This window comes from Eubalaena glacialis, chromosome 12 (genome assembly GCF_028564815.1).
Source record: "Eubalaena glacialis isolate mEubGla1 chromosome 12, mEubGla1.1.hap2.+ XY, whole genome shotgun sequence".
Lineage (NCBI taxonomy): Eukaryota > Metazoa > Chordata > Mammalia > Artiodactyla > Balaenidae > Eubalaena > Eubalaena glacialis.
The window spans coordinates 92,680,596-92,695,195 of record NC_083727.1 but is presented as its reverse complement, the minus strand read 5'-3'; the positions used below and the strand labels follow the sequence as shown (position 1 = coordinate 92,695,195).

General features: G+C 38.4%; 1 protein-coding gene across 1 annotated transcript in view; it reads right to left on the bottom strand.

Moving 5' to 3' along the window:
- The window catches only part of ADGRB3 (adhesion G protein-coupled receptor B3), a 785,278-nt gene that overhangs the window by 464,753 nt on the left and 305,925 nt on the right, over positions 1-14,600 (bottom strand). The window contains exons 6-7 of the mRNA XM_061207676.1: positions 2,522-2,686; positions 1,880-2,044 (exon numbers count right to left, since the gene is read on the bottom strand). Of these exons, the coding sequence (XP_061063659.1) occupies positions 1,880-2,044; positions 2,522-2,686 (330 nt within the window). The remainder of the gene's footprint in view (positions 1-1,879; positions 2,045-2,521; positions 2,687-14,600) is intronic.

The following is a 14,600-nucleotide window of genomic DNA, read 5'->3' as shown; positions in this document are numbered from 1 at the left end:
ACCCCTGTATAAGCACTAATTTGTGAATTGTTTAACTGATTCAATAATTCATTTTAATTCAAAAATTTTATTTACATACTTGAGGGGATTTCAAATCATATTTTTGAAAAGAGAAAAATGAAAATATTACGGCTAATACCAAAATAATATATATATATTATATAATCTAAAAAGTGTTTACAGTTTTATATGATAATTTTTCAATTTCCCTGAAAGCACGAAAGCCAGCAAATAAACCTAGCAAATAAGGTATAATATCTTTTTTGTAAATAGAGATGTAAAATGTTTTCCAAACAGCAGGTGGCAATCTTTATAAAGCTGATTGCAAGCACCACCATCTTACCGCTATATATGCAGATAAAAGTCAGTTTTAAAGGACCAGGTAAGAACCTTGGCACGCTCAGACTAGTTCAGATAACTTCAGATGTTAAAAGGGTCTTATTTAGTCATGCCTACTGTTCCAGTGAAATTTCTCCCTGGGCAAAAGAAATGTTTTTGTTTAATGCTTCTTAATTCTTATGCAGCACAGCAGAAATTTCATGATGCTAATCTGTATAGGTATCCTTCTAAACAGAGTCCTGCGTGCTGGTTACTTCTTATCATTCTGGATTCATATGGCCTTAAGAATTAACAAAACTAATTTTTGATCTTTTTTAAGAACTAAAAAAATACCACTGATATACTGTTACCCTTAGAGTCAAGTTTCTACTTCTATTAGTGTTGAACCATGAAAAGTCTTTAGAATTCTAAATATGGAGAAATAAAAAGTTTTGACCCCTGGATAGCTCTTAGAATTCCTTGGTTTTTCTAAATCCCAGTAGTCATGTTACATAGAGACAAAAATCCATAGTTTCCTGAACTGAAAAGGAATCTCAAACAGCTGAAGTCACCACACCCACTAGGACCAGATAGCCCAAGATCGGCGAGCTCACCCACAAGAGTTACTTGTGGCAACAAGGGCTCTAACTGGGTCTTCAAATTCTCTAAGTTCAGAACTTTATACCCAGCTATGAAGTTTTTAAATTCCATGCTATTAGCTTTTCCAGCATGTTTATAAAATTTTGCCAATGGTATCATTCTAAAATCCGAATTTTCACTTATTTATTGAGTCTTGAGTGTGTTGATAGTATTTTATGAAATGTACACACACTTAGGAAGGAGTCTTTGTTTTAAATGAGCTTTTAAAATATATGGCTTATAATATAATATGATTTATAATCTGGGCAATTTCTGACCTTCTCTTTTTTCTATGCTCATATGTAAAATCCTCCAATGTAGCAATACTTCCATTTTTTCACTATGAATTAAGGCGTGATGCTGTTATTTTAAAGTGAGTTCCTCACAGGAATTTCCTTTTACAGTGGGAATGGGGCAAGGGCTAGTAAACGGGGGTGTCCAAGGTCACACATCAGGATGGATTAACAGCAGAATTTACAAGTTTCTGAGTTTCAACCTCGTCTCTTTATTTCCTTACTAATCTACCTCACACTGATGTCTCTATATTTCTAGTAAAATAATCTAAGGCAACTTGTTTTGTGTTCTCAGTAAACAAATATTTCATAAAGAGAGTGAAAAAAAACAGTACCCTAAACTAATTTCAAAAATTTCTAGCCGTGTTATTGTTCAATATGCCTACTTTGGTGTTATTACATTTTTCAACGTCATTTTTCAGCAAATAATTCAAAAATGTATAGAAGGCACAGCCTATGACACATAAACAGACAAAACCTCATACATTATGGAAAGAAGTAAATTGCCACTTATTATTAGCAATACTTCCATTGAGGAAATACGGCCTTTAACCAATGACAATGTTTTTAATCCTTTTTTTTCCCCAGGTACCAAAGTGTTTCCCTGGGGACGATCTGAGCTCACTCACCAGGACATCGCTGCTCGCTGCATCTTCTCACTTCCTCGCCTGTCCCTTCACACGGCTGCCCGGTCACTGCCACACCCTGGCAGGTCCTCATTCGCCTCTCCCAGCCACCGTCACAGGACTTGGAGCACCCACTCCAATGACCCCACTGATTCCACTGACCATTGGCTGAAAGAAATACGTCAAGGTCAATGGCAGTCGTCCAGTGCACACTGCTTTAGGGATTCGAAAATCTGAGGCCCATGACTGTCTGTTCAATTTTTATTAATCAACTACTATGAATCAAACGGACACAAATATTTAACTTGCTGGTCAAATGTAGAGCATTGTGATGAACAGAAGTTTCTGTAAGTTTGTCAGAATCTGCAAATGGACGTTGACCTTTACTTGTAAAGAACACGAGCTCCGTGCTAGACTTCATCAATTTCATCAAAATTTAATCTAATCTCATTAATTTCATCTAATTTAAGAATCTGTTGAATTTTGTTGCTTTATTCATGTAACATACAGTAGGACGAGCTCTGGTACGACTGGCTTCATTGACTAGAGATGTATAATTACCTGACGATTCCACGACCGTCTGGCACGATCCTGTCACATTATCTAAAGGGCAGGCATCCTTCGAATGCGGTCCTCAGGCCTCACCTGTGCACTCGGGGTTGTAGCACTCTCTGCTTTCTGCCCAGGGCCCTCTGCATTCGGAGCCCCCGTGGGCGGCTGCGGTACACTGCCGGCTCCGCTGCTGGGTCCCGTTCGAGCAGGTCACGGAGCACCGGCTCCAGAAGCTCCACTCCTGCCACTGTCCATCAACTGCCAAAGCAGAAGCAGAGACAGCGTGAGGAGGTCGTCTAGGAGAGAAGGCTGTACACGGAGTACACGCATGCCTTTACTGCACTGTACAGATAATGCATGTTTTACCAATTGCAGTTCTGTGGTGACCTGCCTGGAGCAAGCCTACAGGTGTCATTTTTCCAACAGCATTTGTTCACTTTGAGTCTTTGCGTCACATTTTGGTAATTCTGGCAATAATTCGAACTTTCTCTTGCTTATTATATTTGTTTTGGTGATCTGTGATCAGAGATCTTTGAGGTTAATATTGTCATTGCCTTGGGGAACCACGCACATATAAGACAGGGAACTTAACAGAGAAACGCTGTGTGTGTACTGACTGCCCCACCCATTGGCTGGTCTCCCATCTCCTTCCCTCTCCTCAGGCCTCCCTGACACAACAATAACGAAATGAGGCCAATTAATAACCGTACAATGGCCTCTAAGTGTTCATGGGAAAGGAAGAGTCACGCGTCTCTCACTTTAAATCAAAAGCCAGAAATGGTTAAGCTTTAGTGAGGAAGGCATGTTGAAAGCTGAGATAGGCCAAAAGCTGGGTTTCTTGTGCCAAACAGGTAGCCAAGTTGTGAAAGCAAAGGACAAGTTCCTGAAGGAAATTAAAAGTGCTGCTCCAGTGAACACACGAATGAAGAAAGTGAAACAGCGTTATTGCTAATATGAAGAAAGCTGTAGTGGTAAGATAATTCATGAAGGTGGCTACTCTAAACAACAGATTTTCAATGCAGACAAAACAGCCTTCTATTGGAAGAGGACACCACCTAGGACTTTCATAGCTAGAGAGAAGTCAATGCCTGGCTTCAAGGCTTCAAAGCTTCAAAGGACAGGATGACTCTCCTTTTAGGGGTTAACGCAACTGGTGACTTTAAGTTGAAGCCAATGCTCATTTATCATCTGAAAATCCAAGGGCCTTTAAAAATTATGCTGAATCTCCTTTGCCTCTGCTCTATAAATGGAACAACAAAGAAGCAGGCATGATGCACATCTGTTTACAACATGGTTTACTCAATATTTTAAGCCCACTGCTGAGACCTACTGCTCAGAAAAAAAGATTCCTTTCAAAATATAACTGGTCCCCCAAGAGCGCTGATGGAGATGGACAATGAGATTAATGTTGTTTTTCATGCCTGCTAGTCATTTTGACTTTCAAGTCTTATTAAGAAATATATTTTGTAAGGCTATAGCCACCATAGATAGTGATTCCTCTGATGGACCTGGACAAAGTCAATAGTAAACCTTTTGGAAAGAATTCAGCATTCTAGATGTCATTAAGAACATTCATGATTCATGGGAAGAGGTCCAAATAGCAACATTAACAGAAATTTAGAAGAAACTGATTCCAACCCTCATGGATGACTTTGAGGGGATCAAGACTTCAGTGAAGGAAATGACTGCAGATGTGGTGGATATAGCAAGAACACTAGAATTAGAAGTGAAGCTTGGGGAACTCTTAATATTATGTTAACAACCCACATGGGAAAAGAATTTGAAAAAGAATAGATACATGTATATGCATAACTGCAATCACTTTGTCGTACACCTGAAACTAACACAACATTGTTAATCAACTATACTCCAATACAAAATAAAAAGTTAAAAAATAAGTAAAAATAAAAGTAAGGGAACATCGGGACTTCCCTGGCGGTCCAGTGGGTAAGACTCCGTGCTCCCAATGCAGAGGGCCCGGGCTCGATCCCCGATCGGGGAACTAGATCCTGCATGCATGCCACAACTAAGAGTTCACATGCCACAACTAAAGATCCCGCATGCCGAAACTAAGACCCGTTACAGCCTAAATAAATAAATAATTTTTTTTTTTTTTTAAAGTAACATTAAAAAAAAATAAGGGGGCTTCCCTGGTGGCGTAGTGGTTGAGAGTCTGCCTGCCAATGCAGGGGACATGGGTTCGAGCCCTGGTCTGGGAGGATCCCACATGTTGCAGAGCAACTGGGCCCGTGAGCCACAACTACTGAGCCTGTGCGTCTGGAGCCTGTGCTCCGCAACAAAGAGAGGCCGTGGTAGTGAGAGGCCCGCACACCGCGATGAAGAGTGGCCCCCACTCACCGCAACTGGAGAAAGCCCTTGCACAGAAACGAAGACCCAACACAGCCAAAAATAAATAAATAAATAAATTAATTAATTAAAAATAATAAAAAATAAGGGAACATGAAATAAAAAAAAGAAGTGGAGCCTGAAAATGTGACTGAATTGCTGCAATCTCATGATAAAACTTGAAGGGATGAGGAGTTGCTTCTTATGGACGAGCAGAGAAAGTGGTCTCTTGAGATGGAATCCACTCCTGGTGACGATGCTGTGAAGATTGTTGAAATGACAGCGAAGGACTTAGAATATGACATAAACTTAGCTGATAAAGCAGCACAGACATTTGAGAGGACTGACTCCAATTTTGAAAGTAGTTCTGCTGTGGGTAAAATGCTACCAGACGGCACTGCATGCTACAGCGAAATCGTTCATGAAAGAAAGAGTCAATCCATGTGGGAAACGTCACTGTGGTCTTATTTTAGAAACTGCCCCAGCTGCCCCCACCTTCAGCAGCCATCACCCTGATCAGTCAGCAGCCACCAGCATGGAGGAAAATGCTCCACCAGCAAAAAGATTACAACTTGCTGAAGGCTCAGATGATGGTCAGCATGTTTTAGCAATAACATATTTTAAAGTTAAAGTGTGTACGTTGTTTTAAAGACACAATGCTATTGCACTCTTAAGAGACTACAGTCTAATGTAAACAGAATTTTTATATGTACTGAGGAACCAAAAATTGGTGTGACTCACTTTACTGTGATATTCACTTTATTGAGGTGATCTGGAACTGAACGTGAGATATCTCTGAGGTGCCTGTACAAGGTAAAACTAACCTTGAAGATGAGTCCCGACCAAGAGACTCTAAATGAATGCAGTTAGATTTTATTAACCCTCAAACAACTATTACCTGATTCTGCACTTCTATGTACTTTATGTGTCTGGTATCTCTTCTTATTGACTTCTTTCTTCAAAAGTATTTATTGATCACTCAACAAGCCAAGACCTTGATCTTGGAGATGGGTACAGGGAGCAATTAATACAATAAATAATGACCAGTAACTCACGGAGTTCATATTTTAGAAAAGGAACGCCTAGAATGAGTTAACTAATTAATTCCATGCTAAATAAATTAATTCTATAGCATTGCTGCAAAGGATGATCTCAAGACACTGTGAGATAAGAGTTTACAGAGCCTGGGGAGTCTTCCCAGACAAAGTGAGGTTTCAAATATTCTTGCACGATAATAGGAAATCCCTAGGGAAAGGGCATGTTCCCTGAAGATACACAAAGATCCTGGGCAGGACTGAATGGAGGGCATTGTGAACAGCATCCAGAAAGCCAGGTGAATAACTACGCAGAGGAGTTCGTGAAGAAGATAGAGGGCAGATTTTGCAAACTTTTTGTCAAGTGTGTTATGGATTTTGCCTATTTTTCACAGATCATTAAGAAGCCATTGGAAAAAAGAAAAAAAAGAAGAAGAAAACAAAGAAAAAGAAGGAAAAAAAAGAGAAGAAAAAATAGGAAAAAAAAAAAGAAGCCATTGAAGAATTTCAATAGGATTCTCTGATCATATGTAGTGCAGGGAAGAGAAAGAATCACGGGAGACGGTGAGAAGGGTCTGAGCTGGGATGAGGAGAAGGTACCAATGGTGCATCCTGGGAGATCAGGGCCACACGGGAAGGACCGTGAGTGGAGAGAGGACCAAAACGACGTCCAGGTGTCTGGTGACCGGAATGGAATATAGATGGTTGAATTTGTCTTTGGAAGTTCAAATTGAGATGCATTTATTTATTCACTCATTCGAATGACTGTTAAGAATCTCTTAGTCATCAGACTCTGTGGTAGGTGTTAACAAGAAATACAAGAATTTGAATTCCAACCTCAAAAATATGATAACAGTAAAAGAAGTACTCTACACATACAAATAAGTAAATGAAAAATTAAGAGCAATACATCTTAACACAGCAATGAAGACTTTCAGAGAACAGATCACACCTACTTGGGGGGTAATTATGATTTGGATAATTTAGACAAAGGAGACAGCATTCATGAAGGTATAATCCCACAGGCCACAAACTACAAGGGAGCAAAGGAATCAGGCAAAAATATTTACCTAATTTAGAAGGCATAAACTAGCATATAAGTGTTATAAATGCACTAGGATATGACTCTCTACTTTTTCCAATATCATTCCATGGCTCTTGGTCGATTTCATTACAGCGAAAGAGAGTTCACCATAAATCCAAAGTTCCAACATAAACTAATGCTGCTGTGAAAACCCACCTAAACGAGAAAGACTGGCAGAGTAGGAGTGAGTACTTTCAACCTAATTTCAGGTCTTGCTGGTAGCTGTTAAAAAGAAGCCTGTTTAACAGTGTCTAGCTGTATTTAATAAACACTTTGTGAGATGAAAAATCACAAAATGCCAATTTAATCATCCCATTCATGTAATTTTAGCATCTCACTTTATTAAAAGTATCTGACACAATCTTATTGGCTATGTAATCCATTTGCCAGACTAAAAAGTCTAGTGAATCAATAGGATGATATAAACTATTTTCATTTCAGAATTTTGCTTTTCAAAGATAACACTTATTAAGTTTGCTTTCAAGAAGAATGGTTAAAAAAAAACATTCATGCCTGCAGCATATGTACCATCTATTTGGCAAAAGAATATACAGGTATTCAAATTTTTGAGAACATTCAGAAAGCAACACATAAACAAAGATGAATTAAGAGATGCCAATCAGTTTAGTGCTCAGTGAGTAGAATAAAAGAATATCTCTTGTCCTTAAGAATTCTGGTTTGAGGTAAATTTTTAGCTTTTTTTTTTTTTTTTTTTTTTTTTTTAATGAATGTAATAGCTACACACTCACTGCAAAGAACAGAGGATTAGTGTCTCCGGCTAGGAAGATGTGCATGTGGTAATGACTGAGTCAGAGGTGGAATCAGAGAAGATAATTGGGCAGGGGGCTGTATTATGGAAGAGGAATGAGGAAAGGCCTTGCCTAAGAGAGATTAGGAAAAATATTTGTGAAGTGTTTTGCTCAGAGGGCTTTTTTTGAAAGAAGACTTTGCATCACCATTGTTAAAAATTTTTAAACATTTTAAATCCATACATTTGTAATATTAGTTCAGTCCTTTCTGCCAAAGTACACATGTTCTGTTTTGGCTAAAGTTCAAGAATGAGTTAAATTAGACATTTGAGGGAACTTTTGAGGTTCAACACCACCATAAACATCAACAAAACATATATTTTAGATATGAACAGTTTTGTTTATAAATCAGTTACAGAAAATAAATAACAATGAAATTGAAGATGTATCAAGTGGATGTTTTTGACTTTTTATTTTACACTGAGAACTAGAAGTTTCTTTTCCTGAACATTCACTGCACCAGTATGAAAGAATGGACTTGACAAAGTAACTGATTGGATATTTTTAAAAAAGAGCAAAAACCCAATATTCCTTTAGTGTGTTATAGAGTGTGGTAAGGCAAAGTTCCATTTCCACTGTGAAAATGGAAAATTGAGAGGTTAGAAAGAGAGGGGTATGTGAATTTAATTTAAAAGATTAGACAACTGGCTTATATGTACATGAAAGAGTTTCTTTAGTGCCAAATGTGGAATGTTGTTTTATTTTAGGTTTTTTGTTTGTTTCTCATCCTAGAATTTAAAAAAGTAAAATCATTAATTATGTTCTGGGGGGGAGGGATAAATTAGGAGTTTGAGATTAATATATATACACTAATATATATAAAATAGGTAAACAACAAGGACCTACTGTATAGCACCGGGAACTATACTCAGTATCTTGTAATAAATTACAAGGGAAAATAATCTGAAAAAAAAGATATATATGCATATATAATTGAATCACTTTGCTGTACACCTGAAACTAACACAACACTGTAAACCAACTATATGTCAATAAAAAAATTAAAATAAAAAACAATACCACAATATCACTGAAATCACCTAAACCAAAAAAAAATTAAAAAGATCTTTCAGGAAATGGTAGTGTCATTTTACTGAATAGGAAAAAGTAGAGGTTTTTGAGAGGTGGAAATTAAGAGTTCTGTTATGGGCATTTAAGCATTTCCTAGTCTGATATATGCATTATACTTCAGGGATTAAATGTTGAGATATTTAAAAATAAAAACCAATTATCATATGATACACCTAAGATATCTATTTCATAACCTCTTGTCTAGGTACCACACAAGACATGAAGATACTTTTTTCTTTTTATCTGATGCTTAACTGGGATCCAGAGTGGTGCCGAAGCTGCTTCTCCTTCAGCTGCATTCAGGTTTGCTCTCCACCTGGGTGAGTACGGAGGCAAGAGACCACCAAGGCCCTCCCCACCCTACCACCCACCCAGATACGACTGCCTTCCACACTTACAGGGAGAACCCCCAGACTCACTGCAAAACCACGAGCTTGCAAACACCTCAAAGCTTTCTTTCTAGAACTGTGTTCCTACTGAAGGCTAATTAGCACCTTGTCATTTTGTCAGAAAAGTGTTCCCGATGATTTGGGGAAATGTAAACTTTCCCAAACTGGCTCCTCTGTACTCCTGAGTAACGATGCACACAGCATCCGCACTGTGACTGTTAGACTCAGGGGAAACTGTGCTGATAAAGACCCACCAAGCTCTGCTCTCCTGGAACGTGTAGTCTGAGGGGCTGTGGTGGAGACAGATGATGATAAACAAGTAAACAAATGAGTGAACAAGAGAGTCACAGCTGGAAGTGTTCTGAAAGCAGTGTGACCACAGGAGAACTTAGTCCCCATCACTAAAAGAAGCCAGAAACATAAAGCTCCGTGGAAGGCTCTACCCAAGGGAGGTCTTGAGGTCTAGAAAGCTTTGTGTATTCGGGGAAAGAGACAAGCCTGGGGCTCGTGGGGATCATGAAGAGGGGGACGCGGCAGGAGGTGGGTTTGGAGGGTGAGCAGATGTCCGATCCTGGAGGGCCCGGCAGGCATGGGGCCAACAAGGTGAGGCACCACGAGAGGACTTTAAAGTAGGGAAGAGATGTGACATTTTAACCCTTCATTTTGCGGTTGTGTGTAGATTGGATTGCACAGAGACAAGAGTGGGTATGGGAGATGTTGGGAACTAGAGTGTAGCCCAGACATGGGTAAATGGTAGACCCTTTTACTGAACTGGGTTAGAGTAGGTTTCAAACAGGTCCGCGGATACACAGTCCGGAAATAAGAATGTCTATTTGGAACGCGTTGAATGTGTGATGCCATTATAGACCTAATGCAGGGAGCCCTACTCTGAATAGACTTTGTTTAAAGCTGTATCTCCCAAATTTATTTAAAAATCAATCCTCCCTCCCCTCTTTCGCTTTTTCTTCCTTTTCATGGAACACCATTTGGTAAACATCGCATTAGAGGGCATAATTTCTTCCATGATAGGCAGCCGGGTTAAGAATCAGCACTTTCTTAGGCTTTTTACTTTCTTTTCATTTCCATCATAAGCATTTGCAGTTGGATTTTTCCAGTGCTATTTTTCAATTTAAAAACTCCAAATGCCTATTTCTTAACGAACCATCCCACAAAGGTGACTAAGAATAGAGAACACGAGGCTGTATTTTGAAGCTGGGAGGATGCTGAGATCAGTCTGTCCTACCTTCACGTAATGTGCTTCCTTATACAACAGTGTCACTCTGGGGACACAAAGTTTTTTTACAGCAATGTGACACATGACCAGATTTTCTGGACCCAGAAGAATTAAAATTGCAATGGCTAAAACATTAGATTCCTGGGGTTTGCTGTGTTAAAGAAACTTCCTTCTGCAATTGTGTTCACCCGGAAGAAAAACCTGTCTCCGATGTGCAGGGAACAATTCCTATGATACATTTTATCTTATTTTATTATTTAAAAAATTTTTTTATAGTTGATTTACAATGTTGTGTTAATTTCTTCTGTATAGCAAAGTGATTCAGTTATACACATATATACATTTGTTTTTATATTCTTTTCCATTATGGTTTATCCAAGGATATTGACTATAGTTCCCTGTGACTATGATACATTTTAATGAAAATACTATGTTTCAGTCTATTTTCTCATCTTGACCAATAACTGGTGACACTATAGTATAGGTTGGATAACAATAACCACAAGTTAAAGTCATGAATATTTTGAACACTAAAACCATCATTTCAACAACTGTTCTGGGTTGATTGCTGATGACTGATTAAGTTACCTGTAGGGAGGAATTGGGAGAGGAGAGTTCTGGCCCCTGACTCTGAGGCTATCTGATTTAGGGATGCCAAAGTTGGAAAGCTCTGATTTTTACTGAATTGGGAGTTACCCAGGGAATGGGAAAGACTCCTTTGGGATACAAGACTGAAATGTAGAAGAGCCATATGCTGAAGAGCAAAAACCTATGTTTCCTATTTGCCATTTTAAAATAAATGACAAGAGAGGAAAATCAAAATGAAATATCATTATTAAAAATTAGAATTAAGGATAGAAGCAAGTTATCATGGTAAGGGCTGAGAAGGATTAAAAAAAAGGTTGGTAAGTAAATTAAGACAAAGTTTAAATGAGAAAAATATTAAATAGTAAAAGAGAGCAAGCCGGGATTAAGAAAGACACAATTTTTTAAAACTCTCATAAGCTAAGCACTGAAAGATCACCAGAATAATGCTGAAAATCTGAAATGACACAAAATGAGTACAATTGCCACATAATAGACTAGAAGGTTAAGATGATGAAATGCAAATTTTAATTAAAGACAAGGTTAATGAGGCAGCATTTGTGTTTTAAATTATAACATCCTCATGTTGAGACAATCAGGGACCTTTGAACCAAGGTAGGGCAAAGGCTCAGGATCTTTCCACTCTCTGTCCTCACAGGAACGCTCCCTGCAGAGGGACTGTGGGGAGGTCGCCCTCTCACAAATGCTGAAGGATCAAAATACTAGGACCACAGGAGACCAAAGCCTCTTGCTCTAGGTAACAGATGTTAGGTTCCAGCTGTGTTCCTCAGGATTTATTGTTGGGTGGTTCTTTCCTTCTTCTTAGAGTTTATGAGTCTGCAAATATATCTGGAAACTACAACCTAATGGGATCTGTCTGGAACGGTTCTGGATTCTCAGGAATGAATTTCTCAAATGCAGGACTGCTCAGTCCCACAGACTGAAACGGGCCCTTATGCAGCTACTTCTCCCTGGAACAATCCTAGCCAAAGAATCCCTTTGAGTGTCTGATGAAGGCTGTCCATAAGAAATAAAGCTCAAAAACTATCATAATTTCCTGAGTTTACTTCACCAAATCCCTTGCTTTTAAAGTAATATTCCCATATAAATCATGATCCTCGACTTTATATTGTTTTATAGTTTTCAAGATTCTTCCACCTAATTTTAATCACATTAACATTCCTATGATATGGAAGGGTAATGAATACCAGCTCTATTTTAAAAATGAAAGAAGTGAGGAATAGAGAAGAGGAAGAAGTTGCCTAAGTAAATATTTAAAATTAAGGATTGGAAAATAAATAAATACATACATACATACATACATACATACATACATAAAATTAAGGATTGGAACTAAACCTTAATCCATGTCTGTGAACTACAGACCACTGAATCATATAATTATATTCATTTATACATAGCCCCATATATAAATGAAAACTTGTCAATAGTTCGTTATTTCAGTCTTCAATCTGTCACTCACGTATTTATCCCTACCTATCCTCTATATTACTTGTACTCTACTTCATAAATATATATCAGAAAGAGAATTGTCAAAACTGAAACAAAGAGGGCCAAACTTAAATCATTGGTTCTTCCAGTCTTCAGTTACTGACAGAGGGAAAAAAAATTATTACTATGAAGTAAAATACTACGAAGAAAATTACCATAGAGCTTGAGGCTTTGAACTAAAAACTTAAGCTTTCATTTTCCCAAAATAATTTAATTTCGGAAAAGACAATATCAATTTTTTTTTGCAGATATACATCTATATAATTTTAATGGAGGGCCTACCTAGAAAATGCAAACATTCCATATGTCCGTCACTTTTCTCCAGCTGAATATTAATCAAAATCAAAATCATTAAAAACAGAAGCATCTAAAGTGATCAAATCACCCTGGAGGAGGAGTCACCACCAAGGTGACACCCAGGCTCAGGTCTGACACTTAGCCAGACCTCAGTACTGTTGGCTGCTTCCTTGGTGTCACAGCGAGGCTGTGTTATCCCCTGTTGGACATAAAATCATCAGAAAACACATTAAGAACCAGACAAGGTCACTCTGAGACTGTGATAAAAATGAGGTAAAACCACGTCACTTCATAGACAAAGACAAGGTCCCCATGGAACCCACAATGTTCCAAGCATTCTCCTCTCTCAGCTAAGATGAGTGACTCACTTCTTCACCAACTGCATCTGGTCTTCCCTCGTCCTAGATAATTTACTAAGATATCCAATCATAGCATTGTCCCCCTTCCCTGACACCATCAAATCTGGAGCAAAGCCCCACTTTTTTAAACCTTCTGTGAAATCACCCAACACAAACCCAAACCCTTGATTAATCTTTCCTAACACCCCCTTACTAAGATGCACTGCAATTCCCTATGTTGATTTCCCCTCACTGCCAAGAGTAACAAACCCAACTTGTTCAACTACAAGTGTCATCCTGATAGACTCTCACTGGAGGACACTGACATGATAATAATACTAGTACTAGAGAGTGTTTGCTCATTTGCTACCTACCATGGTCCTCTCATGAAGAGGGTATTACTATATTGTCCTCATTGTACAGCTGAAGAAACTAAGGATCAGAGGGGCAACATAGATATGAAAAGATGATATCTAAATTTAAATATGTGTTCTCTTGCAAAAGTCCAAGATCTTTCCCCTACAACACATTAATGTATTATTAAGTAGGCACAGAAAATGTCCTAGAAAAATTTGGATGAGTATTAGAAATTCGTACATGTCAAGAAAATCCAATCAATAGTCATCTAGTGCATATCACCAGGTACAAAGTTGCATGGAGAGATAAATAGGAAATAAAAGAGCATTTTCTTGTCCTCAAATATATCAATTATGAACTTGATGCTCAATTAGTGACTGCAATGAAAATTCAGAGAAAACAGAAAACATAGGTTGGACTGCCAGAAGTTCTGAGTTTGGTGATAAGAGAAACATATCCCAAAGACCCCTGAACACACACATACATACACACATCCTTCCATAGTACCACACGTAATTATTACTACAGATGAGGAAAGGAGGAAAACAAAGTCCCATCACGTTTATGAGCCAGTGAATGAATCACAGTGAAATCCTTTCGTTGCTCTGTATACCTCTGGCCCATCTCCCCCCAACCAACACCAGTCACTGTTCTCAGACACAGTACACAAGTCGGTAACTAGTAACTCAAACTAGGAAATATCAGATCAGATCTACCCTTTCCTTCCTTTCTTCTCTCCTTATATGGATCTCAGGCAAGTGGTTTACTTTCATCTCTAAAGAAGTTGGGAGAAAGTTGGACATTGACTAAGGAAAGTATCAGATAAAAATAGGATGCCATCTACATAGCAGTAGACATCAGAATTTGCATAAATAGAACCATTTCATTATTTGATGTGAACAATATTCATCATCCCTACATAGTATCCACTTCATTATGGGGGTGATATGTGCCTCCTAAAAGCAGGAAGCTGGGACGCTGCTCTGACATGATCCCACACTAAAACGTCACTGCCCATGACCACAACCTGCATGGTCAAATCTTGCAAAGGTGGTGAACAGAGACCCAGTTTGTTGTTTTGAATGTTTCCTCTGCTCTCTTCTGTTCTTCACTCCA